At 45.2% G+C, this 27324-nt stretch overlaps 2 protein-coding genes and 1 long non-coding RNA gene across 15 annotated transcripts in view; 1 reads left to right on the top strand and 2 right to left on the bottom strand.

The window, feature by feature from the left end:
* The window catches only part of SPTAN1 (spectrin alpha, non-erythrocytic 1), a 60588-nt gene extending 53095 nt beyond the window's left edge, over positions 1-7493 (bottom strand). For 9 of the 10 annotated variants that reach the window (XM_070453976.1, XM_070454002.1, XM_020874885.2 and 6 more), the window contains exons 1-2: positions 7369-7493; positions 4663-4796 (exon numbers count right to left, since the gene is read on the bottom strand). In XM_070453976.1, the coding sequence (XP_070310077.1) occupies positions 4663-4695 (33 nt within the window). In that variant the 5' untranslated portion in view covers positions 4696-4796; positions 7369-7493. The remainder of the gene's footprint in view (positions 1-4662; positions 4797-7368) is intronic. The other variant, XM_070453983.1, reaches the window with a different exon arrangement.
* Positions 7494-7714: 221 nt separating this feature from the next.
* The window catches only part of LOC139030812 (uncharacterized), a 24030-nt gene continuing 4420 nt past the window's right edge, over positions 7715-27324 (top strand). Inside the window, exons 1-3 of one of the 4 annotated variants that reach the window (XR_011483210.1) lie at positions 7715-7989; positions 20923-21166; positions 22312-22465. This is a non-coding gene — a long non-coding RNA (uncharacterized lncRNA). Of the gene's footprint in view, positions 8060-20922; positions 21167-21388; positions 22466-27324 lie in introns of all 4 variants that reach the window. The other 3 variants (XR_011483211.1, XR_011483208.1, XR_011483209.1) reach the window with 3 other exon arrangements.
* The window catches only part of GLE1 (GLE1 RNA export mediator), a 24431-nt gene continuing 13657 nt past the window's right edge, over positions 16551-27324 (bottom strand). Inside the window, exons 8-16 of the mRNA XM_020874808.2 lie at positions 26903-27015; positions 26668-26737; positions 23310-23452; positions 23020-23210; positions 22329-22458; positions 21431-21535; positions 20255-20337; positions 19288-19351; positions 16551-17717 (exon numbers count right to left, since the gene is read on the bottom strand). Coding sequence (XP_020730467.2) covers positions 17649-17717; positions 19288-19351; positions 20255-20337; positions 21431-21535; positions 22329-22458; positions 23020-23210; positions 23310-23452; positions 26668-26737; positions 26903-27015 — 968 coding nt within the window. The 3' untranslated portion in view covers positions 16551-17648. The remainder of the gene's footprint in view (positions 17718-19287; positions 19352-20254; positions 20338-21430; positions 21536-22328; positions 22459-23019; positions 23211-23309; positions 23453-26667; positions 26738-26902; positions 27016-27324) is intronic.

Below are 27324 nucleotides of genomic sequence, written 5' to 3'. Positions count from 1 at the left end.
CTGAATGTTGAGCTTTAAGCCAACTTTTTCACTCTCCTCTTTCACTACATCAAGAGGCTTTTTAGTTCCTCTTCACTTTCTGCCATAAGGGCAGTGAGTTGGAGGAGACTCTTGAGAGTCCCTTGGACTGCAAGGAGATCCAACCAGTCCATCCTAAAGGAGATCAGTCCTGGGTGTTCATTGGAAGGACTGATGCTGAAGCTGAAACTCCAATCCTCTGGCCACCTCATGCGAAGAGCTGACTCACTGGAAAAGATCCTGATGCTGGGAGGGATTGGGGGCAGGAGGAGAAGGGAACGACAGAGGATGAGATGGCTGGATGGCATCACCGACTCAATGGACATGAGTTTGAGTAAGCTCTGGGAGTTGGTGATGGACAGGGAGGCCTGGCGTGCTGCGATTCATGGGGTCGCAAAGAGTCGGATACGACAGAGCAACTGAACTGAACCGAAGGAACTATTTAAAAAAAGACCTTATCTTACTCTCTGACCACAGAACTTGGCACCTATTTAGAGAGTCAAATACACTCTGAACTTGGAAATAAAGAAGTTGCTGTCACTTCATTATTAAGTGATCAAGAGAAAGAAGGTCATCTAATAAGCAAGTGGTGGAGCTAGGGTGACCCAGGATGCTCTGGTTCCCCGAACAGCATGCTAGAAATAGGTATTCTAACGTGATCAGAGCTGATGCTTTTACTTTTTTATTCCTTTTACTACCGCTGATCTTTTCCATCCCCACCTGAGGGGAGGAAAAAGGAAGGATGATATATGAATTATTTTATGAAAAACCAAAATTACTTTTTTTGAGATTGAGTCCTTTTTTTAAAAGTTTTTTTTTTTTTTTTTAAAAACGTGGACCAGTTTTAATGTCTTTACTGAATTTGTTACAAAACTGCTTCTGTTTTATGCTTTGTTTTTTTTGGCCACGAGGTATGTGGGATCCTAGCTCCCTGACCCAGAATTAAACCTGCACCCCCTGTACTGGAACATGAAATCTTAACCACTGGACTGCCAGCAAAGTCTCAAGATTGAGTCTTCTTAAAGTCAGTAAACAATTAGGGTTAAGAATAATTTATATACTTCCTTTGTTCTCATCTCTCCAGAAACAGTTAAGATGGACAAACAGTAGGAAACTGTGTGTCTACTTTGCTTGCTTATAAAATTTCCAAGGAATGTACAGGTAGTTATGCATGCGACAACAGCTCCACTGTGTGTGCATTCCTGCAAGATGTCCCAGTCTTTGAATCAACATCTATGGTGTTTGTCCTGCCACCCCTTATCACAGGATTCACGGCACTTCCTTTAGCTGTCATGGAAATCTCTGATCACATTTGGAAGCAGCCCTTTACAATGAATAAAAGAATGTCCAACATAGTACTGCAAAGGGCCCCCCTGAGCAAGCCCCCCTGGGTGGGTTCCACTTGCCCATCTGACCCTACCAATCCAGGGAGACAGTCCAGTGAGGCCCTGCTGAAATTAACCAACCTAAAAGGCCCTCTTTGTCACCCCAGTGAAGTAGAACGAGTCAATTCTATACCAAGTGCTCCGGGCAGGCAATAATGGACTTTTCTTTCCTGCAGTAGATCAGCTGACGTCAGGAGGTGGGAGCTCTGCCAAGTCTCTGGGGAGCCGGGCATCTGCAAGCCAGCCGCGCTCACCCTCTGCTGTAATCACACCAGACACCAGAGACAGGTTTGCGGCAGCTCCTGCTACCCCTTCGCCTGACAGGGAGCTGTGCCTATACAAGTTCCAGTTTCTTTGGCTCCTAAGAGGGTCATTTCCACAGACTACATTGAACACCATAACAAATTTCGTATCGATAACAAACTATTGCCACTCAAAGGCACTACGACCTCCGGCCCAAAACTGAGTTGGTGGAATTTTCTGCCCTCCGCCAGGGTGCTGCACACACTGCAAGGACTCCGCCCCCAGCCAAAAATTCGCAGCTGACTGATAAGATGACTCCACAGAGAAAGCTCTGAGCTGTTCCCAGCCTTAATGGGATTAACACCTTTTGAGAGCTAGAAAGGAAAACTTTGGGAAATGTGTCATTAAAACACACACACACACACAAACCAATCTCCAATCATACAGACCTATCTACAGACTCCACTAACTGCCTAAAAACCGCAAAGGAGCCAAATTCCAGGACAGTGATCAACTGTCTCTCTGAGACTGCTTATCTCAAAGCACCAGAAGGACTCTGATTTTGTCAATCAGGCCTATGTTTGTGGAGAATGAAGAAGGGGAAATGAATGACTGGATGTATTCTCTATGTAAGGACAGCTTCCCATTTAAGGTAACTGAAAGAAAAAAGGTCAGATTTTGGCAACTAATTATTAGAGAAGACCGGCTATTTTAAAATGCTGCAATGCAGCAAGAGTGTTAGCTGCATCATTCAGCAAGTAATGTGAATTGAGCACCGGGGATAACACAGGAATTACAACTATGTCCTCTATTGTAATAAATAAAAAGGACTTGTCAGCATTTGTACAACACTGCTAGATCTCTGGGAAGAAAGTGGGTGTCTAAAGATGTGAATCTTGGCTAGAAAGTTCTAGTTCAACCCAAAGCCATGCATGAGAAGGATTTCTCATAACCAACACCAGCTTAATACATATTATCAACTGGAAATGATTCCTATGAAAGAAGCTGGCCATTAATTCCTATCTTTGTCTTCCTGATGATCACCCACAGACAGCTATTTGAGGCAGTCCTTGGTATCTAGGGAATTTTGTAAAGCCTTACCCTAATCCACAGAGGCTACAAAACCATGGTGTGAGGGGAGGGATCTGTCTCTGGAAAGTGGGGAGAGGGAGTGGGAGGGAAGGATACTGTTAAGCAACGGAAAAGACTGCAGAGACAAATACTTTCAAACCAAAGGTCCAACACTTTGAACCCTGCACACCAGGCACCTGCAGTGAAAGAGCAGCTTAGGACACCTTCAAGCAGATCTCAAAGAGTGGAAAAATCCAGTCAGGAGAGCTTCTCTATGGAACCTCAGAAGAGAATACAATTGTGTCCAAGGCCAGAGGAGTCACTATTTGGAAACAAAGGGTGGGGACTACCGACATCTTAGCCAGCTGAGCTTGCCATGAGGACAGGGGCATTTAGAGCACTGCAGAATGAATTTAGACCCCAGGCAGGACACCAGATACACTGGTGGGTTTTTTTTTTGTGTGTGTGGGGGGGGGGGGGGGGCCCAAAGGGGTTTTCGGGACTAACAGGATGAGGAGAGCATTTGGCTCTACAGAAAAATTTATAAACATCACCCAGAGTAAAAGGTCAGAGGAAGCATCCATTGGTTTTGTGTTTGTTGCTTAGTCAGACCCCAAAGGTGCAGAACCAACAATGCCCTTTCTCCCTGGCTTAGAAAGCCAGCACATTTCCAAAGCAGGAGAACGACATCCATGGATGTGGAAGAGCTCCCCCAGAGCAAAGCACCAAAGAATTAATTAGTGCCAGCACCCATAAAATTTGATGCTAATTGATTCTCAGATTAAGTGAATTGACTCAAAACCAGCTCAGCTACAGATTTTAGTGGTAGGCCTGAGGGTAAGCAGAGAGGTAACTAATACATAACTTAAGAATTTCAACCATGGGAAAGCCAGAAATATTTTTGCTTAAACCACATTCCAATCAGGATTGTAGATCTGCATGTCAGCCTTCAGCTTGGTTAATTCATTTGAACTTGTTAGAAGGATTCTGCAGAGGTGAGCAGGGATTCAGCTTAAAGCAGCAAAAGATTCATTCATACTGCACTGCATCAAAATCTAGAAACATGGTTAAGAAAACTTACTCCTGAATGCCTCAAACACTACCTTGCTGCTACTTACCTTTTATAACCTGTAAAATTCAGATGAGAGGTATTTAAGTGCAAAATATTGTTACTGAGATTCAAAATAGGAAAAAGGTATCATGTGCCCATTTTTATAAACCTTGTTTAATTAACCAGCCTGATTTATAAAAGGGCTTGCCTTGGATTTATCACCCATAATCACAGGAAATTTGCGGAGTTTAGAGTTCTGCTTATGGGATATCAAGACACTAATTTTAAGCATTTTTCTTTTGGAAAAAGGTCCAATTTAGCAAACACTCAAATACTGTACATGTATAAAAACATATATGATTAGCTTTTTTTAAAACAAGAAAATGCAAGCTCCATTTCAAGAATGCCAAAAAAAAGTCAGTCAATGGAAACAGGGAACAAACCCAAGTTTACAATATTTGTCACACTGAAAAACACTATTTTGACATGTTTTCAGATTATATTTTCTAAATATCTAAGGTAATGTGTTTAGTCCCTTGGTTCTTAAGAACCAAGTAGCCATCAATTAAAATTTAAAGAATTAGCAAACACTACATGCAAACACCAGTAGGATGGTAAGAAATTAATATATTCATGCCTTAATAAGAGGAAGGTAAAAAAACAAAAAGCTTTGCAAATTTGAGAATAAATCTACCAAGACTTTTGTTCAAGTAACAGCAGAGAAAAAAAAACAAAAGCCCATACCCTATGCAATCTGCTTAACAGAAAGGTCATGCAGGCAGGGGTTTTTCCCCCTCTCTTAGGGTCATTCAACCTCTGTGACACATACGTGTCTTCACTGCAAGCCAGGCCAAACTGAAAAAGTAACACATCTCCTGCATGCTGCTCAAATACCTGGACTCTGCGTTTACGAAACGATGACAGCATGATGGAAGAATGTGGTGTCTAAAGAGGGAGCAGGGAGAGCAAGATAACAAGCTTCTAAGGGCAAACTGAACACAGTGATTTCAAAACGAAGAACACAGATCCTGAAAGATACATAAATACGGGTACAAATCAAATTTCAGATATTCTCCCAGCACCCTTCTCATTCTACAGTTTCTAAATCCCACTAGGGACTTAAAATGTGAGAAAGAACCAAGGTTCCCTGGTATTAGCAGAGATGCTGCCTTGGCCTCTTCTGGGTCTCAGTCTCCCCACTTTTCAAATAATCCTGAATAATACTGAGTATCCTTTTTAACACTAGACATGCCCTCCTGCCCAACCCACATCCCGATAAATGAGCTGGGATTGCCAGTACTAGATGATTTCTGTATTCCCTTCCATTCAGTCATAAAACAGTATAACTCTTTGAAATCATCAGAAACGAGAAAGAACTCAAGCTATAGAGATCTAACCTGGGCCTAGTTTACTGGGACACTTCCTTAACAAAACACTATTTCCTGTTCAAAGCCCCTTTGAAAGGAACATGCAAAAGAGGTGGAAGGGAGGTACAAGTGCAGCTGTTCAGGTCCACTGGTCCCAAGTGCTCACTCTGCGTGCCTCCCCCGCATTCCTGGAGTCAGCATTTGCCATCAGGACACTGCATTCTGCTACCTACTCTGACCACAGCTGATGGACCGCAACAGACCCAGCGCATGACTAGCGGAGTCCTCGCATAGCCCACGGAGGATAGATTACAAGACCGGCCTCGCGCCCACTGTCCTTAGCGCAGGTTCAGCAATGCCAGGACTGTGGACTATTCCTGACACCCACTTCTCAGCACCTGCAGTCGGCAGCCCCCACAAAGGGAAGAAGGCAGGTAAAGGAAGAGCAGAGGAAATTCTAGCCCAGGGAACCCAAAGATATACTTAAAAACCAGCCCTCCCCATCTAAACCTGCTCATCAGATTGCTTGACAAGCTCATATTCGGAGCCTGTGACATATCTGGTTTCTCTAATTATTAGATTACTACAAACACTCTGCCAAAGACCAAAAACATATCAGAGACTGTTACCCGGCTGATGGTTTACTGCAGGCCTGCCTCACACCTGTCCAGCAAAGAGCGAATCCACCTTGCAAGTCTCGGCTCTCCATCTAGGTCCCTGGATAACAGCTAACACACTTTGAGGGTCCCTGGGAGTAATGCTGGCCCAGTTACTGAAAAAAGGCTTATAGCTAATTTCCTGCAGAGGCCTTTCCAGCAGGGTATTTCTAAAACTTGGACTTCAATCTGACCTTTCAAAAAGCTGATATTAGCAGCAAACAAAAGGGAAAATACATGACTAGTTTGATGAGCTGGAACCTTGGCTCCATGGCTTCATACAGCTGAGTGTTCCCACTGCTGTTCTTCAGATTTTCTGTTTCCTGGCTGCAGACACCCCCACCCTTCCATCTTTGATACATTCTGTTTTAGTTAAGTCCAATTGCTATGACGACGCCATTTCTCAACCCATTATGAAAATATTTCATATGCTCTCTCTTCTCTTCTTCCATGACAGCCATCATGATAAGTTCTTCTAAAATACCAAGAGGAAGACAGAACAAAGGGCCTAGGTAGTTTAGGATCTATTATATAAAAGAGATTTGACAAGGTGTTGCACCATCTCAACCCAGCTTTCTGAGACATTTAAGCTTTTAATTAAAACACATTCAACCCTTAACTTTAACAAGCCCTTTGTTTAAAATACATTCTATCCGAGTACATCAGAGAGACTTTTCAAAGCAATTTTCTTTGGGAAGCGTTTAAACCAAATTCACAGGGACCTCTTTCAAACAAAAGGCTGCTCTGTCATTCAACACCGGCAAGGCTGCAGAATTTTATACAAATAATATCTTGTCCTCGACTCTCTCGGCAAGGGCGGCGGGGGAGAACTCTTAAAGCTATTAAGTTGATTTGGGTCTCATACAAAATCAAGCGTCGCATTTTCCTGCTATCTACACGCAAATCACAGTTGGGGAAGGAAGATATGTTTATTACAGGAAAGAAACGGAGATGGCCAGTCCTGGACCCTTCCGCGTCCACAGAAGGCCAAAGAACCGCCACAGAGGATGAAATTAAGGTCAAAAAGCCCTTTACTCCCAGCTTTTCCTCCATCCAGGGCTGGGTAGGCATTGCTGGCGGAGAGCTGGGAAAAGGAGCTGCAGAAGTCGCTCCCCACCAAGGGAAGGGACTGGGGGCGGTGGTCGGGGGCGGGCGGGGAGCATTCTGACGGGAGAATGATGGGAGAAACGAAACGATCGGGGCCACACAGCCCCGGCCCCACCTGCGGCTGCCGGATGGGGCCGGGCGGGGCCGCAGTCAGGCTTGCGGGGCCGGGGTGGGGTGCGGGGGGGAGGGACTCGGCGGCCTCGCCGCCCCCTCCACCCAGTCAATGACATTCCAGCGGCCGGCGCCCAGACTCGGCCCCGAGGTTCCTCCGCAGCCCACGCACCGCCAGCCGGTCGCGGCCGGCTCGCCCGGCTCCCCGCCCCATACTTGAGAGAGCGGCGGGGCCTGCCAGGCTCACCTGTCCGCGCGCCGGCCCCGCCCCGCCTCAGGGGCTGCCCGGCTCCCCCCTCAGGGGTCGGCCGCCCTCGGGCCCCGCTCCCGCCCCGAGTTCGCTCGCTCCCCTCGCTCACCGGCTCCTGGGGGTGAGGGCAGTGGGTGCGTCGGGCCGGGGGCGGGGGTGCTGAGGGAACTGACGGGGCTCGGCGGCCTCCGCTCCTCGCCGTTCCCTTCCGCAGCGGGTAGTGGCGGCGACGCGCCCGCCCCGCCCCTTTTATAGGCGGCCGCGCGCGTTCCGGCGGCGGGCGGGCGCGAGCGCGGGGGAAGCGCCTCGGCCCTGCGCAAGGGGCGGGGGGCGGGCAGCGCCGGAGGAGCAAAGGGGGCGGAGCTCCCGCCTGCTCGGCGCCCGATCACCCGGCGGAAAGGGCCGAGCTCTCCCGGACGGAGCCGAAGCGGCAATGCAGGGCGGCGGGAGGATGGGCAAGGAGCGCGCGCGCCACGGGTGGGGGTTGATGGTGCAGTGGAGGTCGCTGCCTCCGCCTTGGCTGGTGGAGAAGCTCCAGCCGCACCGCCCTCCCCGCAGCTAGCATCCTCCAGACCTGTCCCTCCCTGCCCTGCAGAAAATCTTCTGCACCTCCACCCCTCCGCCCCTGGGAGCCCTTCCAGGACTGCAGTGAAGGGCGGGGCAGGGCCATTGCTGCAGTCGGCCTGGGGATGCTGCGCGCCCCAGCCGGAAAAACACCCAGTCCCAAAGGGTGAGATCACTGTGTGCTTCTCTTCTTCCTGTGCCCTTTCCCTAGGAGAAGGCTTGTGCCCGGAACTCAGGTCAGCTTTCTCTCTGGTGAGGTTGGGGCAAGGATGCAGTTTATGTCGGTCATTCTGAGGTGTTAATGACTTTTTCTATTCTTACGTCAAGAGCTTTTTAACAGTTCGCCAGTAGAATAGGATGCATGAGTTCTATTTTACGAATAAGACAAGACTCTTCTTGCCACAATTGACTTTCCTTCATGTACCAGGCACTATGCTGAACATTTCAAGTGTGTTACCTTTTTGAAAAATCTTTTTGCAATAATTTTATGATTCAAGTATTATTTCCTCATTTTACAAAAGAGCACTGTGATATGGAAGCTGGGTCTCTTGCCCTGGGTCAGGCAGCTAGCAAGAGGAAAGCATGGATTTGAATCTGGGCAGTCAGAACCTTCTTAAACAGTGTGCTTTGCCGTAGGAAAGGGAGGCATCGTGATGGTGGATGCTAGGATGCCGAAAAGAGAAGGAGAGGGTTTCTGGAATTTCTCTTCCTTATGGTCTTAGCCGTTTAAGGGGGTCTTAGCCGTTTAAGGGCCTGGCTCTGTAGCTAGAAGCCCTCGATTAGGAAGCCTTTTCCCCACCCCCATTCCTGGCGACAGCTGGGCCTCAGCCACAGAGAGTAACACCCAGATCATTCCTGTGCAGTCAGGCAGACCAGGAGCTCCGCAGCTCAGGAAGGCCTCCTCTTACTGGTTACCAAGCACCGTCCCCTTTAAATAAATATAAAGGCAGTAGGCACTGCACCAGGACTTGGGCCCAGGGCCCAACCCTGACCTTCTTGGTCCTCAGTAGTTTTGGCTTCTTCCCTTAGTAACTGGGATTTGCAATCAAGTTTCTAAGCTGCTCTGGCTTGAGCCCTGATCATGAAGAAAAACTCCCCTATTCCCTCACTCCCCCAGAGTGCAGAGAAAAGAAAAGGAGTGGCCACACCCCAAAAGCGGCTTTACAGAATCTGGAGGAAAAACGTAGGAGGCTGAGAGGCATTTCCTGCAATCCTCCATGCGGAGAAAACAGGACTGGGTAACTCCTCCCTGGGGTGTGCATTTCTGGAAACAGCTGATGGCTTCCAAGGCCTTTCCTCCAGTGGGTAGCAGCAAAATGTTAATTGAGTACTCAGGTCTGAGTGCAAAATGGCTAACACAATCATGGTTCTCCAAAATTCCCCAGACCTCCTGCTCCAGCAAAGAACGAGTCTCAAGGCCATAGACAGAAGCTGTAAAAAAAAAAAAAAAAACCAGGAAGGATTTTTCTTTTAAATCATTCTGGCTTCTTAGTGATGGGGGTTTGGCTGCATTTACCAGATGCAAAACAGATTTGAGACCTTGAGAGAGAGCTTGATACAGAAATGAAAATCTTTCTCGTTGATCCTTTGTCTGATCTGAGCCCTGGCCAAAACCCAGTCTCTCCAGCCCTGTGCAGGGCCCACCCACTCATCTGCCCTGGTCGGCATCTGGAAAGAAGCTCTGGAAAGAAGAAGTTGAAAAAGCCCATGTTCTATTGTCTGCCTCCCTCACCTCCCACCAGTTTCCCCACATGCCTAACACTCTGCTAGGTGTGGGGAGGGAGATGATAAAGCGGATACTGGCCCTCTTTGTTTTCTGAGAGACGCTCATTCAGAACAAAATAAAAGAACAGCACAGCGGCTCTGTAACCAATCCAGTCCTGTCCATCCCAGCCTCTTGAAAAGTCAGTGAGAGGAGAGTGGGGGATGACCAAATCCAAACTCCTTTTTCTTTCTTTTTTCTTTTTTTTTTGACTGCACTGCACAACTTGTGGGATCTCAGTTCCACAACCAGGAACCAGGGATTGAACCCGGGCCACAGAAGTAAAAGCCCAGTATCCTAACCACTTTGCCACCGGGGCACTCCTCCAAGCTCCTTTTTCTATTCTAGCAGTTTTAGGAAGGTTTGATATGTGCCCTTTTGATGCTTTTGAACTGTGGTGTTGGAGAAGACTCTTGAGAGTCCCCTGGACTGCAAGGAGATCCAACCTGTCCATACTAAAGGAAATCAGTCCTGAACATTCATTGGGAGGACTGATGCTGAAGCTGAAGCTCCAATACTTTGGCCACCTGATGCGAAGAACTGACTCATTGGAAAAGACCCTGATGCTGGGAAAGATTGAAGGTGGGAGGAGAAGGGGATGACAGAGGATAAGATGGTTGGGTGGCATCACTGACTCGATGGACTTGAGTTTGAGTAAGCTCTGGGAGTTGGTGATGGACAGGGAAGCCTGGCACATGGGGTCGTAAAGAGTCGGACATGACTGAGCAACTGAACTGAACTGATATGTGCCCTTAGGCATTTACGTAGTCTCAAAACCTTTTCATGTCATTTAAGAGCTCAACTATTGGGAAACACACTAACTGTAATGATGTTTTTTTTTTTAAGATAATTTTAATTAGCCTCCAACTAATAAAAATAAATGGGGAAAAAAAAAAAAAAGATAATTTTATTTTAGGGGTTTCCCTGGTGGCTCAGTGGTAGAGAATCCGCCTGCCAATGCAGGAGACAGGTTAAATACCCTGATCAGGTCTCACATGCCATGGAGCAACTAAGCTAGTGGGCCACAACTTTTGAGCCTATGTGCTAGAACCCAGGAGCCACAACTAATGAGCCCATGTGCCACAACTACTGAAGCTCGTGTGCCCTAGAGCCTGTGCTCCACATAAAGAAAAGTCACTGCAAAGGGAAGCCCACACACTGCAACTAGAGAGTAGCCCCTGTTCGCCACAACTAGAGAAAAGCCCACGCGGCAACAAAAACTCAGCATTTAATTGTGGCTCTAGCACAAGGGCCTTCTCTGGTAGCTCAGCTGGTAAAAAATCTGCCTACAATGCAGGAGTTCAGTTCAGTCACTCAGTCGTGTCCAACTCTTCGCGACCCTGTAGACTGCAGCACACCAGGCCTCCCTGTCCATCACCAACTCCCAGAGTCTACTCAAACTCGTGTCCATCGCGTCAGTGATGCCATCCAACCATCTCATGCCCTGTCGTCCCCTTCTTCTCCCACCTTCAATCTTTCCCAGCATCAGGGTCTTTTCCAATGAGTCAGTTTTTTTGCATCAGGTGGCCAAAGTATTGGAGTTTCAGCTTCAGCATCAGTCCTTCCAATGAACGTTCAGGACTGATTTCCTTTAAGATGGACTGGTTGGATCTCCTTGCAGTCCAAGGGACTCTCAAGAGTCTTCTCCAACACCACAGTTCAAAAGAATCAATTCTTTGGTGCTCAGCTTTATAATCCAACTCTCATATCCATACATGACTACTGGAAAAACCATAGCTTTGACTAGATGGACCTTTGTTGGCAAAGTAATGTCTCTGGTTTTTTAATATGCTGTCTAGGTTGGTCATAGCTTTTCTTCCAAGGAGCAAGCGTCTTTTAATTTCATGGCTGCAGTCACCATCTGCAGTGAGTTTGGAGCCCCCCAAAATAAAGTCTCTCATTTTTTCCATTGTTTCCCCATCTATTTGCCATGAAGTGATGGGACTGGATGCCATGATCTTAGTTTTCTGAACGTTGAGTTTTAAGCCAACTTTTCACTCTCCCCTTTCACTTTCAACAAGAGGCTCTTCAGTCCTTCTTTGCTTTCTGCCATAAGGATGGTGTCATCTGTGTATCTGAGGTTATATGCAATGCAATGCAGGAGACCTCGGTTCAATTCCTGGTTTGGGAAGATCCTTTGGAGAAGGGATAGGCTACCTACTCCAGTATTCTTGGGCTTCCCTGGTGGCTTAGTTGGTAAAGAATCTGCAATGTGGGTTCTGGGTTCAGTCCCTAGGTTGGGACAATCCCCTGGAGAAGGGAACAACTACCCACTCCAGTATTTTGGCCTGGAGAATTCCATGGACTGTATAGTCCATGGGGTCACAAAGAGCCGGACACAACTGAGCGACTGTCACTTAGACCCCAGACTCTAGAGCACAGGCCCAATAGCTGGGGTGCACAGTGGGGCACACTTAGTTGCTCTGCAGCATGTGGGATCTTCCTGGCTCAGGGATAGAACCCTTGTCTCCTGCATTGACAGGTGGATTCTGTACCACTGAGCCACCAGGGAAGCCTATAAGGACAGACATTTTCACTTACTTTGGCCATGGGAAGTTACCTGCCCATGTTCCCTGGGGAATCTCTCTCTCTCTCTCTCTCTCTCTCTCTCTCTCTCTCAAACACACACACACACACACACACACAGGGGAAAATTAACAGGCAAGCACTACTCTTTTTCCCCGCAAGAAGGGAGCTGAGTGGAAAGTCACACTGGCAAGTGGACTGTATTCTTCCCAGATGAGATTCTGCAGTGTCAGAGCTGGCAAGGAACAGCACAACTCTTCAAAACAGTGACTGGAAGGAAGAACCTTAAAGACATTCTGCTAAGTGGAAGAAACCAGACACGAAAGGACAAATACTGTATGATTCCACTTACCGAAGAACTCTGGAACAGTCAAATTCATAGAGACAGAGTAGGGGTTGCCAGAGCTGTGGGCAGGGGAGAATGGGGAGCAAGAGGCAGAGTAGCTTTTGCAAGATGAGAAAATTCTGGAGATGGATGGTGTTGATGGTTAACACAACAGTCTGAGTGTGCCTGATACACAGAATTGTACACTTGAAAATGATTTACACATACACACACACACAGGTTTACACTGTAAATTTCATGTTAAATTTTAAACTGTTAATGTTACCTTATTCTATGATGACTTCCTCTTTAATCAGGGGCCAGATTAGAGAAGAGGACTGATAGCTGCTGGGAGCATGGACTTGACAGGTTGGCTTGGTTAACAGGATGGTAGGAGAAAGCAGGGAGGTGAACCCCTCCCTCCCTGGCACATATTCCTGATCCAGTTTGCTTATTCCTCAGAAGTACTCTCATGGGATTTTTTTTTTTTTTTTTTACTTTTTGGCCATATTGCAAGTCATGTGGGATAGTTCCCTCACCAGGGATCGAACCTGTGCCCTCTGCATTGGAAACTCAGTCTTAACCACTGGGCCACCAAGGGAAGTCCCTCATGGGACCTTTTAAGTCCCATGATTGTCTCTCTCCTTCCTCTTCATACTAAACACACAGAATTCATTTCATAAACTATATGAAACCTTCTCAGAAATTCTAGTAGCTTGCCACTGCCTATAGAATCACCCAAACTATTTTAATATTCTGGAGTCTCCACAGACACGTGCCAATGTACCTTTCCACAGCAAAATTTCCTAATACTCTTCTCCAGACCTGAACTTAGCTGCTTCTATTTATTTTTCCAATGTCACACTTTTACTCATAATTTCCCCCTTAAACTAGAATGTCCTTCTTTCCTGACACCCAGATTTCAAAGATAAACCCAGGAATTGTAATAGTATAGTGAACTTCCATCTGCCTATCACCCAGCTTCAACCAGCATCAACCTCCTACCATTCTTACCTCATCCAGTACTTCACCTAGTTTACCTTCAACACAGTAGATGCCGAACTTCATTGACTTCCAAACTCTTTTTTAGGATCCTCCAGAAAAACTTCCTGGAAAAAGCTGCCCTAAATGAAATGGAACTATCTTCAGTGCTCTTGTCACTTTTAGCTCAAACCATCAAGCACTGCAAGTACATAAATCATTCTCTGTTGAATTAAAACTCTACCCACCGTGTCACCTATTTCAGTTTAAGAAGGAAGCATTTGCAAAATCTGATTTAGACTCAACTTTCCATCGGTGGTATAGGTTGATGACTTCACCGTCACCTTTGGTATCACCATCCTGTTTTCAGGGTTGAATTTGTCACCTCATCAGAATTGTAGGCCTAATTTTTTGTTGTTTTTAAGGAGGGGAGAGGATGATCTTTAACTTTTTTAAAATTTATTTTTGGCTGTTCTGGGTTTTCGCTGCTGTGCATGGCTTTCTCTGGTTGTGGGGAGTGGGGGCTACTCTCTAGTTGAGGCACACGGGTTTCTCATTGTGGTGACTTCTCTTGTTGTAGAGCATAGGCTCTAGGACACACAGGCTTCAGTAGTTATGGCAGGTGGTCTCAGCAGTTGTGGCTGCCGGACTTTAATGTGCTCGGTTGCAGAGTCATCTCTGACTCTTTACAACAGCATGGACTGTAGCCCACGAGGTTCCTCTGTCTGTGGAGTTTTCCAGGCAAGTATACTGGAGCAGGTTTCCATTTCCTACTCCGGGGGACCTTCCCCATCCAGGGATCGAACCCTGTCTCTTGCACCTCCTGCATTGGCAGGCAGATTCTTTACCACCAGGGAAACCCTGAGGGTTATCTTTTAATTTTGAAATAATTTCAACTTTGTAGAAAAGTTACAATAGAAAGAAATCCCATACACTTTCACCCAGATTTATCAATGTGTTAACATTCGACCACACTTGCTCTATTATTCTTACACATATGTGTAGATATATATTTTCCACCTGAATTTACTTGAGAATAAATTGAGGACATCATGTCTACTTACCCACAAGTACTTTAAGAACAAGTACTTTCATTATTATAACCACAATACAATGAACAAAGTCAGGAAATTAACATTGACATAATACTATTTTTTTTTTTCCTGCACTATGAGGCATGCGGGATCTTAGTTCCCCGACCAGGGATTGAACGTGCAACCACTGCAGGGGAAGCACAGAGTCTTAACCACTGGACTGCCAGCTAGATCTCAACATAATACTATTATCTAACGTATAGATTCTATTCAAGTTTTGCCAATTGTCCCCACGTCCTGTACAAGACAAACACACAGATCATTTTCTGAACCAGGTTCTAATCCAGGACCATGTACTGTACTTAGTATAAACATCCTGAAGAAGATAAAAGGAAAACATTTCTCGAATACATCATCTGTAGAGCCTGATGTTTTTTTTTTTTTAAAGTGGAGACTGGTTGTAAATGAGATGATGAATTCTTCTATAATGGGTGCTTCTGGGAGACCATAGCTCTCATCTGCTTTCTGCAGGTCCACAGGAAACTGAATGAAAAGGACAGGGATTCATTCGGTGGCACAGAGAATAGGGAAATGAATGGCCAGGCCTGATAAGGCACCTGTGTGAAGCTCTGTGGCTCTTTTGCTTTTCCTGGCAGAGGTAGAAGAGATCCAAATCTAATCATGTCACTGCCGTCAGCACAGGAAGCTGGACAAGTGGGAGAAAGCCCACAGTCTGGGTGGGCAGTCTCCAGAACAGCTCCATTCTTCTAACCAAGGCATGTTCTGGGTTTCTCTGCCATTGGAATTTTCAGTTCGCCATCAAATTTGCTTTAAAATGATGTAGGACAATGATAAGACAAAAATACAGGCACTCAGCCTAAGAAATGAGGTCAAACTTGAAAGGAAGCAAGCAGGCAAGTGAGTACTTGAATTTAAAAACAGAATGCAGTCCTGGGTGTTCTGACTCGAAGGAATCTGATGCGACTACCCACCAGAAGTTGCTGCTATCAGCTAGCAATCTCTACCTCTGGAGGCAACGCTATCAGTGAGCATCAAAAACCTGGCCTCCCTGATGCTCTCCTTTCTTGGTTTACCATCAAGAACCCAACAGGAATACCAGCATCAAATGACACTTGCAAGGCTGTTAAACATGTCTAGAGAAAGAAGATTCAAATACTGTAAGAGGTATTTTCTACGGAGTGGTACAAATTTAAAGTGGAAAAGAACTTAAGAGATCATTTTGTCCAGTGACCTTTCATAATTTCATTTTTGGCAGAGCAAAGCTTTGCTGTGTATAATCTTCCAAAGAACTCCAATATATATAGCACATAAAGCAAGAATGCTGTGGCGGAGAGAACCCCAGAGTTCCATGTGGGCCCATTAGTTCCACTAAAGACTGTACAAATGTGAGTTGCTTAACTCCATTAAGAGGCACTGCTCACCTCCTGGTATCGACTTTCATAGTTATTAATAGGACATTTTTCCAGCAGATGGCAGTAGAATCTTGAAGGAAAGTCTTAAAAATTTACACAAAGCCTCCATATGCTCAGTCCTATTCCCTCAACACCCTGAAGTCAGTGGCTCCTAAGTTGTTCTGTCATTATGCACAGTAAACTGCCAGTTGTCAAGCATAGGTAGAAAGCAAGTGCAAGTGGCCGTGAGATCCATACGCCCGGACACACAGGAAGGCTCTGCCCTAAGGCACAGCTATGAAGCACAATTTGAAAACTACTCATCTGGTGACTGGTCCCAATTCTTGTGCTTCGCAGGTAGGGATACTGAGGTTCAGAGAAGGTGAATGACCTACTCAAGGTCATGGACATAACAGTGAATTGAGTCCAAGTCTCCCGACTCCTTTCCTAGTATTGTGCCCATATCAAAAAATACTTTCCCATCTGCTGGATAAAACGGGTCAGTTATCGGCATATAATTCCAAAACCAGAAAAAAGCAGTTTTCCCAAGGTGAAGGTCAAGAAGGCCAAAAAAAGGAAAAAACATACTACTCTATACCCAGACTCAGATACCACCATACCCCTAATGATTTACACACCTCCAGGTACACAAAAGTGATCATACTGAACCAACTGGATACAGCAATGGGCGTTTTTAAAAACCAAGCTTTATTATTTCTATTTTGGCACCATAGTCAGTAATTCACAGAATGGGTCGCTTCAAGCTGTTCAAGATTACCAGGGAACCCCCTCACAAACACACCCCCACATACGACATTTAGAACAGAGGAACAGATTCATGGCCGCCGCCTCTGCAGAATGAAGGAGTCTTTTCATAGAGCAAATCTCCACTCTTATCTGAACAGCCAGACTCCAGATTTTTGTAGTGGCTTTAGTCAGGCAAATCTGTCATCCATTGCTCAGAACATGTAAAGAATTATAAGGCCCTGATTCATTGCTTACAGATGCTCAGCTCAAGTACAATGATGCAAGCCCCATCTCAGCCCATCTTAATTCAAACTGAGAAACAAAGTTTGGTTCGTGCATCCCGAGTCATCCAGGAACCAAATTCCAAAGTAAGAGGATAAATAGTTCTTTGTGGTTCAGTATAACATGTTTTAACAGTCGTAATCCCAGACACTAAGCTATCTCTGATGCAATTTGGGACTTAGTCCATGTCTACATCAGGCATTTCTTCTGAATTTATAAATACTTCACAAGCTAACTAAGGCAAAACAACCATAACCCAGGCCTGCATGTGAAGATTTGGGCCCCAACTATTAAGTGCTTGCTGCTTTAAAAGGGACCTCAAATCTTTGTTCATTCCAGAAATTCTGAAAAGGGGCAGCATGCAGGGAGGGGTTGGGTGTAGGGGAGTAAAAGCAGTGGGTCACCTCAGCTCAGAGTGAAACAGTCAAGGCATTAACCTAATTTCTGAAAGACACTTAAGAGACAAAGGAAATAAAGGGTAAGATCAAGCATTAACCTTTTATTCTCATAATTTTTTTTTTTCCATAAAAATGAGAAAGGCCAATTTTGTTTACTCTGTTGTGCAGACCTCTTTAAGGAGTCACCAGGCCTATTAAGGGACCTTTTAGATTTGTGGCCCACAGAAATCTCTCTTAGTCACAAGATACAAATACACAAACCACATATTGACACGACTTTTCCCATGTACAGCTGTCTTCAGTTGCTTTATTATTGCCCCTCTGCAACAAAACGGTGATGGTGGGTGCTGGAGTTACATCAGGAACGCCAGAAGGAGGAAGTCAGGAAGCCCTTAGGGACAGGAATCTCCCTGTGCTGCAGACATTTCTGGCCAGGCAAAGACAAAGAAAACCAAATGAGTCTCTGATAACACTGCTTCCAACACTTGACAGTTGAAGAAGGATGTGGTACATAATACATAGTGGAATATTAGCCATTAAAAAGAACAAAATCATGCCATTTACAGCAACATGAATGGATATAGAGATTGTCTTACTGACGGAAGTAAGTCAGACGAAGATAATTATATTACTTATATGTGGAATCTAAAAAAATGTTGCAAATGAACTGATTACAAAATGGAAATTAGAGTCACAGATGTAGAAAACTGTGGTTACCAAGGGGGAAAGGGGAGAGGGATAAATTGGGAGATTGGGACTGACATATACACACTGCTGCTGCATCGCTTCAGTCGCGTCCGACTCTGTGCGACCCTAGGGACAGCAGCCCGCCGGGCTCCCTGTCCCTGGGATTCTCCAGGCAAGAACACTGGAGTGGGTTGCCAGTTCCTTCTCCAATGCATGAAAGTGAAAAGGGAAAGTGAAGTCACTCAGTTGTGTCTGATTCGTAGCAACCCCATGGACTGCAGCTTACCAGCCTCCTCCATCCATGGGATTTTCCAGGCAAGAGTACTGGAGTGGGGTGCCATTGCCTTCTCCCATATACACACTACTATATATGAAATAGATAATAAGAACCTTCTGTATAGCACATGGAACTCTACTCAATACTGTGTAATGACCTATATGGGAAAAGAATCTAAAAAAGAGTGGATATATGTATAACTGATTCATTCTGCTATGCAACAGAAACTAACACATTATAAATTAACTACACCCCAATAAAAATTAGTTTAAAAGGAAAAGGCTGTGTATAAGACTTCTACTTCTGCATCAACTGTAGTGGAGGACAAAGGTCAGGTTATCCTTATGTCTATCCCACCCTCATCTCCACAGCCTGGCCTCACCATCCCCTACTGCTATTTCTCCAACTGAGCTACTGGAAACTTGAAGTCAACGGGCTGTCTTGGTAGATGTACCACAGAGTTCTCAATGATTTGTCAGAATTTACCTCTTAAACTTTTTTAGCACATGGAAAAAGGAAAGGAGTCTAACTCAAAGTACAGTCTGTTCTCATGAAGAAAAGTGACCAGTTGCCTAGAATGAAGAAAAGTGACCAGTTCCCTAGATCTGAGACTGAGAAAAGAACCTTGGACAAAATGCAAAAAAAAGTATCAGTGAGCTAAGATTCATTAAATTTATTTTACATATATTTTATTCTGCACAGGCAATATGGACAATGACACACAGGAAAATAATGAAATGGCACCCTTAAGGTGAAGAGGGAATGATGTACAAAAAGTAAGGGGGGGGGGGTGCATTTCCTGGTAGCCTAGAGGTTAGGACTCCATGCTGTCATTGCCGAGGGTCTGGGTTCAATCCCTGGTCAGGGAATGAAGATCCTACAAGCCACACAGCATGGCAAAAAAAAAAGTAGGGTTCAGAAAAATCAAGGTTAAGAGACTGCAGTCAGTCTGGAGGGGAGGCCCAAGACTTGTCAGACACAGACACTGGAGGCTGACAACAGTTTGGGATATGCTGGTCTAAGGGCACCTTACCTCCAAGAACTGCTTGAGGCGTATGAAGGAACCCATCTGCCCTGAGCTTGTGATGGCTTCAATCCTACAAGGAGAGAAAGAAAACAGTACCTATGGTTCACACATATCTTTTGGAGAGGGGTTAGGGACCTGCTGATCTGGAGGAAGTGGCAGAACGCATGATTCCCAGAGATATCTTCTAGACTTAGGATGCTGTCACTCTACTAAATGGTCTCAGCACTTTATTTCAGACAAGGGGGTAAAGAAGAGAGCACTGTTCCTTCCCAAGGTCTCTGTCATCAGGTAAGATGGGTGTTGCCAATGCCTTTCTCCCTTCAGTGAGTTGAGAAGGGTGAGAAAGGGGCTTGAAGTTGAATCCCCCAAAAGAGTCAAGCAAACTGGCTGATCAATCAGATTCACCAACTGATTTACTGAGGGGGTTAGACTCCTTGGCTTCCTTCATGACTGCATGTTGTCACCATCCCAGATAATCTGGGGGAGTCTGAAAAACGAGAGAGTTTTAAATGGGATCTGAATCCAAGATCTTCCTAATTTTTTTTTTTTTTTTTTTTTGATGTCTCACTCAACACAAGTGCTTTTGATTGAGTCAGAAACAATATCTGAACTTCCTTGGTGGTAGAATGGATAAGAGTCTGCCTGCCACTGTAGGGACAGGGGTTTGATCCCTGACCTGGAAAGATTCCACATGCTGCAGAGCAGCTGAGCTCATGCCCTTAGAGCTGGTGCTCCATGACAAAAGAAGCCATCTCCTCGAGAAACCTGCACACCACAATAAAGGAGAGACCCCGCTCAGAACAACTAGAGAAGGCCTGAGCACAGCAACAAAGATTCAGCGCAGCCAAACAAATAAATAAAATACAATAAATTTTTTAAAAAAAGAAACAGCATGTGACAGCAGCCCCGGGCATCTGATTTCATGAGTTTTCACCTACCAAATTCTCTGGTGTCTACCTAACAAGTCTAATACCTGGGGAAGTAGTCCTCTTTGATGAGAAGTATCATCTTCCAGAACTGGACCTGGTACTGCTTCATGAGGGCATTCCCACACACCTAGAGGGGAAGGTGCGCACCGTCAGAGCAGGGAATGAAAATGGACACTCAGTCATAAAGGATAATCAGCCCTTTGCCTCGCATTCCTATCAAGAATTTCAGCCACAATGCCATTCAGCCAGCTAAGCAAGGGAATTAAAATCCAACTTTCTTCTGAAGCATTCTCACATACGGCAATACCTCCATTTAACCAGACCGCCAGGCAGCCAGGTGTTTCAGAGGTCGTGACTCAAACTTAATTTACTATTGATTTTAAAGGAATAGCATTACTTCCCAACCTTGGTAATCAAGGTAGAAGGAATACCACGTGTTTTCAATGACTCGGGATCAATGTTCATTTACTGTGACTGCAAGAGCTGTCAGGTGAGTAGAAACTGTTGGCATTATGGGCCAAGTGGTCTCAGATTTGTTACAGCATGTGCTCCAAGCATTTATTCTTTAAGAACTGTCTCTTTTTCACAGAAACCCTTATTCTTACCCTATAGTGGGGGCCCCTTATAGGCAGATAGGACTGTACACAGCCTTCTAGATGAGACAGGTACCTGACCTAAGCTGGTTAATCTTATTTTCTCTCCTGTCTATTAGCAGTCCCACTCCATTGGGTGACCACACAGGCTGAGGGATACAGCCCAGGAGCATCTTCTCCACTGTGAACCGAGAAGCAGAGAAAGCTGGCCGACAGAGCAAGTAGGAGGCAACCCGCAGGAAGAGCGAACATGGAAAGACCAAGGGTCCCAGGGAGAGGCTGCCCTGGTCCCTGGTGACATTCCAGTTCCTGGTTCCAGGCCCTGAGGAGGTTCGACTATGCATCCTACTCTCCATTCTCTGAGTGAGTCACTTCTATATCCCTAAAGCAAATTCCTTTTCACTTGTACTGGGATGTAGTTTTCTGTTCTTTATAATGACAAGACATCCACACAGAGAAGGAAAGTACACTGGGAAGAAAAATCAAAAGCTAGCTTTCTCTTGGGGCTTGGGAAAAAATTTCTAACACTGGCCCCTAATGGTGTTCACCGTTAGTCTCTATTTGTCTATTCGTCATGTCACACAGCGGCCCACTGGTGCTCTCTCATGTGATAATTGTACTACGTACCTCTAAGAAGTCAAAGAGGAGGGTGGCCGTCACATCTGACAGGGGCTCCATGTTTAAGATCTGTGCCAACCAGCGCCAACCATGATTTAAGCCATGAGGGTGAGTCTGGGAGCAGAGAGGCTTGGTCAGGATTTAATCTCATTTTATTAAGAGGTCTAAATTGCCAACGTTATCACTCAGTCATTACCAAGGGAACATGAACCCCCTGATCACCTAACCTAAGCACATGCCACAGGGCAGAAATAACAGAGGCCGAACAAATTCTGTTTTTAAATATTGCAACACAATGGGACCCACACATTCTTTATTGGATTCCTTCAACACACAGCTGTCAGCCTCAGTTTCAGGAATTCTAGTTACTCTTATAAACAGTTATCTTTGTTATTGACATTTTATTAATTATTCCTGGTACCTTTAGCACAATACCTGGGACACAGCAGGTGCACAGTAACAAGTTCCTAGACTCAATCAGCTTATATTCCTTTCTCTTTGGGTTTCCAAGTCCACTAACTTCTCCATCTCTCTAATCTCCATTCCTTGCAAAATGAACTAGGCAGGCAGGTCAAAGCCCTGGCCCTCTGCTGTGGCTCTGACAAGTGTGTATCATTACAACTTGCTAAGCCTCCGTCTGCTCCTCTGTGAAGTAAGGTATGTAACCTTGGTATATAATTGGTCTCTAAGGCACCAATTAGTCTCTGAACAAATGACTCTGATGATCCAAAAGTTTCCTAATAATCAATAGCCACTTCTCTAAAGAATACCTACGAAGCAGCACTATTCTTTAACTTATCACATGATGGGACTGTTCTCTGAAAGGTCGGTATTTCCTTCAGGTAAGATATAATAATATGGACCCTGGTCCAACTGCTCATTATCCACAGTAACCCTTCTCTGCTACCTCTTGTCGGTTTCCATATGGCCACCGGAGCTGGATGATGGCGGCATAGAGACGGATCATCCCAGACATGCGCTTTAGAAAGTTGTCCTGCTGCTCTACTTTGGAATCCTTCACTTGGTAGCCAAGCATCCTATGTGGTAAGAAAAAATTCAATGTGATAGAGTCAAAGTGAGGGTGACCAATCCATTACTATTTTTTTTTTATGGCTAAAAGTAACAACATACCATTACATTTAGCATTATTACTAATACATTATTACACATGACTACATTGGTAGATGTAATTTTGCTTACAAAACACTCACATCCATTAACAAATCTGCAACATATAAACCTTGAGAGGTAAATTCCCAGAAGGTAATGAATATTATTATCCCCATTTACAAACAATGAAAAAAAATCTTTAAAGAGGTGAAAAAACTCCCCATTTTTGAAAATCTATTAATAGTCAAAACAAGGGTAAAATTCTAAGATCCCTGGATTCTAAATCCAGAATTCTTTCCGCTGTACTATATTGATTATTGATACCTAAATCCACAAATCCTAAAAGCCACCCAGTTTGCATGAAAGACACTGTATTCTCTGACAGAATGTTCAAGGTACATAAGAGATGCTCTGGGGAAATGAATCTCAATTCTCTCTCTCTCTCTTCCACTCATCACCTGGGGACAGTAAGGAGAACAACACTTCACCTCTGATAGTCTTCCAAAGCCATTCCCTCTTTGAATGCTGGATAGAAAGGAACAGAGTAAGGACACTTCTTGTGCAGGTGAGCCAGGATGAGGTCCCCTACTCTGGGGTGGAGCTCCCAGATCCCGGATGCCACAACCGCGATGGGGAATGCTGCTTCGTGATGGGAGGCCACTTCCTCCTCCCCTTGTTTCTGGGAGCACAGAGGGGGAGATTTTAAGTTAATACTTGAGAAAGGCTTAAAGGTTAGGCACCAGCCTCTTCCCATATCTTTGGCAATAAGGTTTCTCACCACAAATTTCTCTGCCAGTTTGTACTGGACAAAGTCTAGGCCCTGTGGGTTAAGTGTGACAGACACGGAGTGCCCGCCAGACTGAACAGGTTTTCCAGAAAGTAAGCTGTGGATCTTGTCAAAGATTTCCTTCAGCTTCGAGCCTGGGTATGACAGAGATAGAGTCAGTGATAAGATACAACTGTAGTCAATCTATTTTTTTCATCACTGCAATAACAAAGCCTCTGTATAAACCCAGCCCTACAGAAGTTCACAGCCTAAAGCCAAAATACAGATGCAGAAAAATATATGACAATCAAATGCATGTTGTGGAGGATGCGAAAGTACATAGGGTGTGGTATGATTTTGAAGGAATTTATCATTGGTAGAATGAACTAATTCTGAAACTGACACATCAGAGAGATGAATAGTATAGAAAGAGGTGTTGAATTGTTCTAGATGCAACGGGTGTGGCTGATGTCCATAAAGGAGTCACTTGTAACTCCAGGGAAAACCTTCTAAAGAATCTCCAATTCACAGTGGCTTCCCCTCCTTCTCTTTGACCCACCGTCCTCCACAGAAGCTATTATTACATTCATATTACAGATCCTGTGTGCCCCACCTTCCACACTGGCTAGTTAGATCAGGACAAGTGAAGCTGAGCTAATCAGCCAGCTGACTGAGTCAGTTCCCTGAAGTGGCCAGTCCTGTGACACACACACACGTAAGCAGTGGTGCTGTCCCTGTCACGTGGACCAAAGAACAGCCGTCTACAGAAGGAGGATGAAGGTGGGCAGAGGGAAGCCTAAGAGAAGAGAGAAAACATTTCTGGCTCCCGAGATGCAGCTCCACTGCTGCCATAGGAAACTGATTTATCTTTAGGACAAACCCCTTACTCTACCTATTTCTCCTTCCTTTCCTTTTTTTTGGCTTAAGCAGATCTTAATTAGTTTCTATTATTTAAAATCACTGCTTGAATGAATACAGCATCTCTAATTTACTTGCCAAGTTCCTAATACCCTGCGCCAAGTTCCTAATCATTTTAAGAAATGTTTAAAAAAATCTCAGAAATATCCTCCCCAGACCACTGATTCAGTTTCATTGAAAAAACAGGGAAGAGGGGTGGCACATTTCTTAGGAATTAAGAAAAAAAGGAAGAAACGAAGAGTTAAATAATGAGATGTCATAGAAATTTCAAGGCTAATAATCCCATGAAAACAGAAGCAGAGACTCTAACCTGATACATTAAAATATGTATGTTTCCATACAAATTTACTCAGCTCACATTCCTGCCAACCCATAACCCAACTATATCTTTACTGAAGGTTTCAGAGGGCCCCACTGGCCAAATCCCCATCCAGCCCCTCTCCCTGAGCCCCTCCAATTAGGAAAATCAGATCCCAGCCCGGTGCCTGACATGGCCTCCCGCCTGCCACAATGGCACCATATCTGTCTTTAAATTCTGCTCCACATTTAACTACTCATGGACATGCACCTCTAAAGAGGCAGGAATTAGGTCACCTCTTTCTCAGTCATTCCACACTTCCTGAGCACTACCTCTGCAGAATGTCTGTGTCTGACCGGGCAGTAAGCTCTCATAGAGCTTACGATAATGATGGGAACACAGGGACACAGCTGTGAAACAGGTGGGAAAGAACAGCAAAACTAGAGCCTAATCAGGTACAGACAGTGAACTAGAGGAGGCAGTCATGGGGATGACTCTCGGGTTCAGTTAAGGTGACTGAGTAGATAAGGTGCTAGTACTGGTTACTGAGAGCAAACAGGAAAAAAGGTGGGCAAGAGGAGGACGATGAGAGGTCAGCTTGGAACATGCTAAACCTGAGGAAGCTGAGACATATCTAGGCAGAGCTGCCCTTCGGGTAGCTGGAGCAAGGTAACCTGAAGCTCAGAGGAAAGGAATGACCCAGAGACTCAGCTGGGTGTCATGTGTGCAGAGGTGAAGTTTGAAGCCGGGGGGGGGTCTCAGAATGAGAACCGCAGGGTGAAAGCATCCCCAGGACACACCTACCACCCAGGTGGAAGCAGGAGACTGAGGAACCCACAAAAGAGAGAGAGAGGGGGGAGGAGGAGAAGCTGGAAATTAATGTTGCCTCAGAAGCCAGAGGACTAGAAGAGATAGAGAAGGGAATAATAAACAGAGCCAAAGGGTAACATGAAGATTAGAAAAGACTGAGAAAACACAAAATCAAAAGAAACAGGTTTTAGAATGTGAGCGACAAGCATGTTTAAAGGGAAAGGAGCTTGTAAAGAAAGTTATTTTGTTGAAAACGGAAGAGCTGTCTCTTGAGGGAGATAGGAGGGGATGAGTTTCCCGAGGCTTGTTCAGGGCCAAGGTGGAAGGGGAAGTGTGGGCTGGAAGAGCACTGCATTCTTTGAAACAGGATGGTTTCAAAGCAGGTAAACAGAGCTGTGTTCTACTGCAGTGGGTGGGTTGGGGGGTTGAGGGGTGAACCCGAGGATTTTACACCTGAGGTCTCAGTTTTCCAGATAAAAGAGGAGGCAGGGGTGGTCAACTGAGGGGTAAAGACCAAGGACAAACCTGAGGAGACCAGGGAAGGTGTGGGACAACTGTCTGGTCAACCTTTCCCCTCACTGCCATGGCTATTAAAGGAAATGGCACTTTCAATTCTAGAAAGTGATACATATTTATTTATTTAGACCTTGCTTTGTTCCAGAAGGAATTTCAGGCAGCAAAGTGATATGTAAGTTCAGTCACAGAGCCTCTCAAAGGCAGAAAATGCAACTTCCCACACTTTCTGGGTAACAAGTTAATCAAGGGAACCTGGGTGGAGGTTAAGTCAGAGCAGCTTCCCAGCTGCACAAGCTCCCCAGCCACTTGGCAGCACAGTCTATGCTGTGGAGGCTTCCACATCTGAGCTCTGTGGAAATGAACCTCTGTTTCTAAAGAAGAGCGGTCTCCGTGTGGTTCTTCCTCTCTAAATCTCAGTCTCTGGAGAAAAAAGGTAGGCATTCTCAGCATTCTCATGTATTAACAAGCAGGTTTTGAGTCTGGAAAAGCTAACGTTGTAGGACAAAAGCAAAGAATGCAAGTTACATCCTAGGCTCCCTAAGGGATGCTTTCCGCAGTAACTTCCAATCGTAGCTAAGAGTCTTCCTAAATAATTTACTACTAATACATAACTTATTTAAAAAGAAAAAAAGAGTCAACACATAATGATTACCTTCTACACTCAGAGAGTAAACCAGCCAAGGCACATAGTTTATACATCTGATCCAACAGTCAACATTTGCTCAGACATAATCTATTTATAGGAACCTTACAGACAAGTGGATTTGGAATCTCAATAAACACTGGTACAATGAGGTGAAGGGCCACGTTCTTAACTCTCTGACCAACCTGCAATGGTAGAGATCTGGCTCACTGGGATCGTGGCAGCCTTCTGGAGGTCCATCTTGATCTTTTTGGCCTGCCAGAGGAAAGCAGCGAGAAGGCCAACAGCGTTTTGAAGAGCTGAGTAGATGCCATTAGGATTAGGGAGGTGATGTGACAGGCGAGCTACGTTTCTTGGGGACATGAGGCTGTGGGGGGGCACCATCAGGCCCAGAGGATGCCCAACTCCTGTCCCTCCTACCTGACTGTCTTTGCTGTTGCTCAGGCCCTCAAAGGCCAGCACACACCGACTGGAGGCCTCCTGCAGCTGCTGGTACCACTGCATTGTACTGTCTTGCACCTTCACCTGGAGGTCTGAGGAATGAAAGAAAGATACTTCCATAAAAGGAGAATTTATTGAACACTTAATATGAGCTAGGTACTATTCTAATCAACTTAAGTAGAATTGATTGAACATTTAATATGAGTCAGGTACTGTTCTAATTACATATGTGTTAACTGCTTTCACTGTCATAATAAGCCTATAAAGTGCATTCTATCATCGTCATTTTATAGATAAGGAAACAGGCATGGAAAGGTTAGGTAATTCTGCAAAGATACAATGCCAGGAAATAGAAAAACTAGATTCCCACGGATCTGACTCCAAAAGCAGTATTCTCAACC

Source organism: Odocoileus virginianus, chromosome 2 (genome assembly GCF_023699985.2).
Source record: "Odocoileus virginianus isolate 20LAN1187 ecotype Illinois chromosome 2, Ovbor_1.2, whole genome shotgun sequence".
NCBI lineage: Eukaryota > Metazoa > Chordata > Mammalia > Artiodactyla > Cervidae > Odocoileus > Odocoileus virginianus.
The sequence above is the reverse complement of the archived record's forward strand: the minus strand, read 5'-3'. Positions and strand labels throughout refer to the sequence as shown.